We start from the raw sequence: 8,111 nt of genomic DNA on the forward strand, positions 1-8,111 counted from the left end.
TAAAGGCATCTAAAAGGGCAGCAATACAGCTTCCTGCAGCAATACAACTTCCTTTTTCTCTCTCCAAAACATGATGTAATGAAATCTTGTCATTTTAATTCACTTGAATTGAATCATCTAGCTGACACCTGAAAACGAGGGGATTATTGCAAAAAAATCTAAGAAAGATACCGATTCCATGAAACACCACTAGAAGCCACTACCCAAAATGCTATTATCACAGCACCTTGCTTCAATATTCTTGTCACTTCAACATCACTAGGGATAAGTCTTATCTGTTGGTAATAGTTGATAGCAAGGGATTACAATCTGCTACCCAGTATGACATTTCTAATTTTTTAATCTAAAATGAGCCATATTATATGAAACAAATTGCCACAGCTGTGTTGCCTTGCATGATCCAATTCAGATTTCTTCTGTTCACGTACCTCCACTTAGACACAAGATCAAGCCCAGGCACTTCAAAACTCTTCTGTTCATTTACCTTCAGTTAAAACACACCAGATTATGCCTAGGCACTGCAGCTTTAAAAGAATCTGTTAATAGCATACTAAAGCAAGAATCTGTTGATAGCATATTAAAGCAGCCCAAAATGAAAATATCTCAAGGTAACAAATCCCTCATATCTGCAGAAGATTTACACAACGTTTGAAGGACAGATGACAAAAACTTCAGAGTTTGTAATACCTCTTGGTTCTATCCCAACAATATTCCAATCATACAAATTAGAAGACCTCCCTGATTGGCTTAGCACTAAATATCAATACCCATGAAGGGAATGAAAACATAGAGGGCAGATACACCAAAACAAATTACGTCCATTGGCAACTTAGAATAAACATGCATCACATACATATAAGTGTAAAAATTGCCATGACAGCTTATGATCAAGGCAGAAGCATCAAATTCCAAATTAAACATGAAAATAACCTAGCTTCATAATATTATCATCATTTCCATAGGAGTCACTGCGGAATACATTCACAGTTAAAGCTTGAATACTTCCGCAGTAGAAGACATCTATGCAGGTAAGGCCCAAGATTTGTAGAGAGAAAAATTTGCCTTAAATTGCTGAAAAAATGTGTGCTTTGGGTACAATACATACCTTCTTTCCTTCCATTCTGCCCTTGCCTCAAAAATAGTGAGCTGAGCAGAGGATATCTTATTTTGTATTGTGGTACAATCTGGCCGTCCTCTGTATGAAGCAGCAGTCATGTACATATTGAATTGATATCAACAAGATAAGCAGTATGGTCTTTGTCCCGTGAAATGGCCTGGGACAATACACCAGAGGAATACATGTACGGTGGTACAGTTCCAATCTTCTCCCTTTTGGAAGGGTCAAAACAAGAAACATATTCATGTACACATTCTTGCATCCATAGGGTCATTACACAGTCTTGCATCAATAGGGTTTGTATCCCTTTAGCATGTCTTCATGATCACCTCCATGTTTATAGTAAGACTTGTACCATTTTACAAAAAGCTGCAAGCCAGTGTCCAAGTCTGTAGTGGGGTTGTATCTTCACAAACAGAACGATCGATACCACTTCATCTTAGGCACAAGCAGCATATATTAGATAGAGCCAAACACTCAATATGAAATGTGAAACACAGAAACATACCCAAGAGCAACCTGAGCTTTTGTCACATTCGCATGTGTGAACATAACATCACCTGTTGCAGGCATAGGAATAACACTGCATTGCACATGCACAACATCAAGGCTTTATCCAAACAGAGCAAATACTTGACACAGTAGTCTTTAACTGACAGATAAACCAAAGGAACCAGAGCATACTCTCTCTTAGCTTTCTTTTTCAAATGTTTCTCCAAGATGCTCACAAAGTCACCCACTTTAACTGGCTGGGTGTTGCCAAGATTAAATATGCGAAATTGGGCCTTCTTCCGTTTCTTTCCTTCACTGCCTGTGCTAGGAAGGGCCGTATCCAAAGAAGCTATGCAACCTTTAACTATGTCATCAATAAATGTGAAATCTCTTGCTAATTCTTCACCATGTGGCCCTTGGAAAATTTTTATTGGCTGCCAAAACATAACAATCCATACTTCAAGTCATCAGCAAATACTTCCCGGTCTTTTGAAGAACACTGAGAAGAACAAAACCGGCTGTTAGTCAAACTAACCTGGCCCTCCACAATGTTTCTTGTAAAGGAGAAATATGCCATATCTGGCCTGCCCCAGGGACCATACACTGTGAAAAACCTGAAAGAGTTTATGCCCGAGGAGTAAATTTAGAACACCCTTCCAAAACCTTTGGTCTCGCTGCATAAAACTCTGGCATCTTTGCCAAAACTACATAGCATAAACTCCAAGAAAAAAGGTCAGAACTCTCTGTGCCAGTTAACTACCTTAAGGCAGTTATTGAAAGTCCATATATGTGGTTATAAGTGTGTGCAAGCACTTCATCGGCTTTCTGCAAAGTTAAAACGAAAGTTAGTGCACCTCATTCTGTTTTCGCAAAAAAATTGCATGTGGTTGTAAGTAAATGCAGACCTCCAAAAATCTGAACAAAGCTTTCGATGCCTCTGCCAACTTATTCAGTTTATCAAAGGGGAAAAAGCACAGATAGCAACAAAGTGATTCTACCTTGGTGGCTGCATAAAGGCTTGCAGGGTGATCAGTCCTGTCATCTTCAGAAAATGGCACCTGAAAAATAAAACTCTCAAGCGTATATTCTGTAGACTGCGCAGCTGGACAGCATATAGATTAAAGATATTATAATCACCTTCGAATTCAGGCCATACACACTACTTGATGATGCATATACTATAGCTGGCTGCAGTTTGGCATTCTGCACCCAAGTTTTGACAATAAAAGAGATGGTAAGGTACATTGTCCAATTACCTAAACCTTCATAACTATGTATGTATGATCAGCTTTGTATTGCATACATAAATGGATGTCTATGTATGTATGCATGTGTTTGCGTGTGTGTACACGTGTGTGTGTGTGTTTGCGTGTGTACACGTGCGTGTGCGTGTGCGTGTGCGTGTGCGTGTGCGTGTGCGTGTGCGTGTGCGTGTGCGTGTGCGTGTGCGTGTGCGTGTGCGTGTGCGTGTGCGTGTGCGTGTGCGTGTGCGTGTGCGTGTGTGTGCATTTCAGATGTGTGTTGAATAGAATTGCACACCTTGCATTGCTCAAGCAAGGTCACAAAGCCACCAACATTACTGTGAACGTATGCAAGAGGATTCTTCACTGCATAACGAACTCCAGCCTGCAAGCATGCAGCTCAAGCTAAGCCAAAACACTCCAGATATTTCTGCTGAAATCAAACTCTTGTAAACATAATTTCTCCACTGCATGAATTGCTAAGACATGCACCTGAGCAGCCAAATGGAGAATGTGAGTAAAGTGAACCAATCCAAACAGCTTTGATAGCAGAACTTGGTCATTGAGATCACCCTCTACAATGAAACTGCACAAAGTAACGTCAGTTATAACAGTTTCGCACATTTTCATTACAATTGAAGCACACAAGACAAGCACCACTCACATGCCAGCTTTGTGCAAGTTTGCAGCTCGGGCTCTTTTCAGGGCAACAGGGTAGTAATCGTTAAAATTATCCAATCCTAATACTCCATCACCTCGGTTCTTCAAGGCGAGTGATACATGTGAACCAACAAAACCAGCTGCTCCAGTCACAAGGACTGTTAACTGTCCACCATCCTGTTGCATATTACCAACGAAACCAACGGCTTCCCATTAGCCAAAGCAGCTAAAACGTCTCCCCCAACTACACAGCATCGTACATTGTTGTTATGCAGGAACCACACAAGTGATCGGTCTAGTGCCAATTAGATTCTTTGAAAGGAGCCCCTAAACTCACGCAGCCTACACACATTAAAGTCTGACATCAGTTATGTTGGCAGGTGCCCCATCACAATAAAGACCTTATCAGTGCTGCATCCAAAGATAAAGATCCGAGCGAACACACACAGGGCCATTTCCTCACTCGCCCAATACACACTGCCAATTCTTAGCTGGGTTAATACACGGAACTGCTCACTTTTGAGTTGGTTAAAACATTTGTGAGCTCAAGCGTTTAAGGATTCTCCAACAAGTGGGATGCTTTAACGGCCGATAAGGGAGGGGTGGAGCACTACAATGATCGAGGTAATGCAGGCGGCGATGAAGCTGATCGAGATGTGCGCCAGCTCAGAGATCCAATGGAGTCACATTAAATCGCTCAGAGATCAGAGAGAGGCGCACCTGTCTGGCAGCAGATTGCAAGACGGCCTTCTTCCAAGCGGCCGATGAGCATCCAAAGTAGAACCCAGGGTAGAGCGGAACCCCTTGGAAAAAACAACCCCAAGCTCTGCAGACACGAAAAGGACAGGCAGGGAGGGTTAGCGCACGCTAGCAGTAATCGATGCGACTGCAAAGACGGATCGGAGGGAGGGGGCCGCAAAATGCAGGACGGATGGGAAGGGGGAGAAAAAGAGAAGAGAGGAAGAAGAAAAGAAACTCACAGGATGGCAAGGAAGGAGAAGAAGCAGATGATCTTGAGCCAGCTGGTGTGGCGGAAGGCGAGGCGGCTGGCGAGATAGTAATGGCCGTTGGTAGCGCGGGCCTTGTGGTAGCCGTCGGCGTCCAGGAGCTTGACGAGGTGGGAAGGGAGAAGGGGCGAGGAGGAGGCCTTGGAGGCCATGGCGGGGGGAGCTTTTTAAGCCCAATGAGGAATGTAGGGAGGGAGGGAGGCCGGATGAGGGGGAGGGGAGGACGCCAGGCAGGGTTAAGAAGGGAGGATATGAAAGGAGAACGGCGACGGAAGGGGGCAGAGACGAGACAGAGCCACAGAGAGAGAGAGAGAGAGAGAGAGAGACTCTAGACTAGGACAAGAAACGGGACTCTCTAGACTCTCTCTCTCTCGCCCCTTTGTTCTGGCTTTCCTGCCTGCATGCAAACAGCACTCTCTCCCCTCCTCTCTCTTTCTCTGTCTTTGTCCGTGTGCCTGCGTGGTGCTCCTGTTCATTTTCTTCCCTGCAGCACAGAAAAAGCGGTGGGCTACCACCACACGCAAAGGCCATTCTCCCTTCCTTTGTGTCTCTCCTCTCTCTCGCTCGCTCGGGAGTCGGTGGTCTTCTTACTCCATTTTCTCTCGCCGTTTTTCAAACTTTTTATCTCCATCCCATTTTTCTCTCTCCATTTTTCAAAATCTCTCTCCGGCTCCATCCACTTTCCCATGTCCTATTATAAACCCCCCAAAACAAAACAAAAAAAAATCACCTCATTGCTTTTACTTCACTTCTCTCTCCCTCCATTCACTTTTCTTCGCCCCATTTATTCTCTCTCCATCCATTTCTCACCTATTTTTCCCATTTTTCTCTCTCCATCCATTGTTTCACCTTCTTTTTTCTCTCTCCATCCATTTCTCACCTCTTGTATTTCACTCTGCCTTTTTCACCTTGTTTTCTCTCTCTCCCTATCCATTGTTTCACCTCATCTAATTCTCTATTTTTCATACTTCTCTCTCTCTCTCTCTTTTTTCGTAATGGCTAAATTTGTTCTTAAACCATTCTCTCTCTCTCTCTCTCTCTCCAGCCTCCCCCGCTCTCACAAAGGCCTTTCCACCCACCCTCCTCCCCCTCATCCACAAGGCCTTTCCACCCACCCTCCCTCTCTCACATGGCCTGCACGTGAGCACCTTCAATCTCCCATTAAATCTTCTCCTCTCCACTCACATGCCCCTACTCATACCATCCTCTAGTCACATGACCAAATTCAACATGTATCCACAATTGGAGCAAAAGGGATTCCCTTAGTCTTCTTTCCCAACCTATGCAAATAAGGGCAAACTTCCAAAGTCCCACGTCTTTGGAGTTCCGATGGTTCGTTCGATGATACATTAACTATGGTTAAACCAAAGTGCTCTCCACCTATTTTTTAGTGGTTAGCTTGGTGGCAGGCACTCTTTTGTCACTCACCCTGAGAGTAACGGGTTAGTGTTTAAAGCTTTTGTGTGGTGTGATATTCTTGGTTGGGCACAAGGCTTTTTTTGAAATTACTATAAAATGCTTGAAATAAGCACTAGACATGAGAGTGCATGATGGCCCTAAAATGCCATTTCTATTTTTCGCTCTCCTACTCCAAAAAAAAATAGTAAGTTCTTAAAGTTTGGTCACTTGCTTTCCTATATTTTATTAGAATGTCTCAGCATGTTTTCCAACTTCCTCTCCTAACAAATAAAAATGAATTAAGAATTGACATTAACTCCATGCAAACTCCAAAAATTCTAACAAAAATGTGATCTTGATTCGCACGTGTTAAATTTTCAAACTTAAGATTAGACAAGATGACTACCCACAAGGGGGGAGGGGGTTAGGGCATGTCATAGGAGGGTCCTTGGATGAGGTATAGAGAGAGATAGAGATACATGCACATAGGCAGAGCTTTTAGTTTAATAATAATAAATCAATTACCAATGGATGTGTTTTTTTTAATTTGGACGATATGTACTATGCCATTCTCTCATCAATCATCCCTTAAAGTCGAAGGCGAAGTTCCAAGAAGATGACTACTTACTTTTAATAGCTAAAGTTGGCATTATTATTTCACATGTTCTTATTTTTAGAAAAATATTCCTAATGATTATCATGAATGTGATTATGGTTTATCATATTGTTCAAAGTGGAGAGAAAGAGGGTGGGCAAGGTGAGAACTTAGGCAAAGGAGAGGGAGATGAAGCAAGGGATGGTAGTTGGCTCAAAGGTAAAGAGAAAAGCAAATGTGAGGAGAGAGAGATGAGTGGAACACTAGACTCCAAAAAGAAGGAGATGTCGAAGGGGGCACCAAGATGAGGGAGAGGATCTATAACACATGCATGCACACACGTGTATGGTTTTTTAAACTCAATATACAGTTTTTCACTAAACTTCAAAACTGTTTTTTAAAGAAAAATTTATCAATTATATGTTGTTATTTTATTTCTATAAACCTAAAATGGGCATGCCTACCTTACATACTTTCCTTTGTTTCATTAGTATATTTTTCAATCATACCTACATGAGAGGGGATACACATGCATGTCCTCTACCCCCTTTAACGGAGGTCCAATATAGGACTTAGACTATTTTAAACTACAAGTGCATCATTCTGCAATGGGTCCTATTTTTGAATTGGACCTCCCAAAATTAACTAAAAAATTGTGTTGCACATGGCTTGTTGGGTGGGAATAGTATTTGTTGAGCTTGTTTCATATCCATCTCCATGAATCTACAAGGGGTTTATACTAATGCATGCTTTTTTTAATGTGAGCAAATAATGTTTAGAGCCATTTAACTTGACTACTAGAGAAAGGTCACCCTTATTGATTATAGTGTTGTTGGTTACCAAGGTAATGGAAGTGGATTGCTTGATTCTTTATGATATGATGGAGGTAAGTGCCTAGATGCCTACATAAATATCTCCTCCAATTGGTTGTAGCTTCACTTATTCATAAAGCATTGCATAATAAGTAAACAACTCATTCTACCCTTTTCAATGAAGAATGAATCATTTGCACAAGAAGTAACAAATTCATTGTGCCTTTCTCAATGAACGATTGTTGAGTGTAGAGTGTAAAGGCTTAAATTTGAATCCTTATAGACTTCCTCTCTTCATATTCTTGTGTGATTTTGAATCGTGTTCAACATATCCATGTAGATCTTAGAGAACTATTGCAACCTTCTCATGTTTTAGTCGTGCTTGAGTTGCACACTTAGAAGTGGTTAACATAGTGAGAAAGGTAATGTCATTAACAAGGTGTACATATCTCCAATGGCCCTTACCAACCATTAGAGGGCCACTACATTCATCCCTTATTTGCCTCCCAATAACCTTCCTGAACCTCACTTTTGATGCTTCAAAAGCTAAACAAATATTGGTTGATGATACAAATCTTGGTCCTCTTCCATCTTTTGTATTTTCTCACCTAAATGAAGGAGAAAAGCATCTCAAATACAATCTCCATCCATTTGTTTGCTTTGATTGCTAATAACTTTGAGTGACCACTTTAGAAGTAGAATATCATCCTATCAAAAAGAGAAATCAGTGGCTAGAGTAGTATCGTTGAGAATGTGTTAGAATGAGCTTTTCAATCATGTTAACTTGAT

The 8,111-nt window shown here is 41.6% G+C and overlaps 1 protein-coding gene across 1 annotated transcript; it reads right to left on the reverse strand.

The window, feature by feature from the left end:
- Positions 1 to 913: 913 nt before the first annotated feature.
- LOC148032283 (UDP-glucuronate 4-epimerase 3-like) lies at positions 914 to 4,973 on the reverse strand. Its single transcript, XM_087682924.1, has 12 exons — positions 4,491 to 4,973; positions 4,231 to 4,336; positions 3,515 to 3,687; positions 3,343 to 3,436; positions 3,149 to 3,235; positions 2,747 to 2,812; positions 2,608 to 2,667; positions 2,370 to 2,434; positions 2,145 to 2,223; positions 1,802 to 2,043; positions 1,626 to 1,700; positions 914 to 1,523 (listed from the first exon to the last, which is right to left on the reverse strand). Exons 1-12 carry the CDS (start codon positions 4,667 to 4,669, stop codon positions 1,406 to 1,408), a joined length of 1,344 nt encoding a protein of 447 aa, XP_087539050.1. The 5' UTR covers positions 4,670 to 4,973; the 3' UTR covers positions 914 to 1,405.
- Between the last annotated feature and the right edge of the window lie 3,138 nt (positions 4,974 to 8,111).

The sequence above is a fragment of the Lygodium microphyllum genome, chromosome 8, assembly GCF_053477565.2.
Source record: "Lygodium microphyllum isolate KBCC chromosome 8, Lygodium_microphyllum_v1.1.10, whole genome shotgun sequence".
Taxonomy (NCBI): domain Eukaryota; kingdom Viridiplantae; phylum Streptophyta; class Polypodiopsida; order Schizaeales; family Lygodiaceae; genus Lygodium; species Lygodium microphyllum.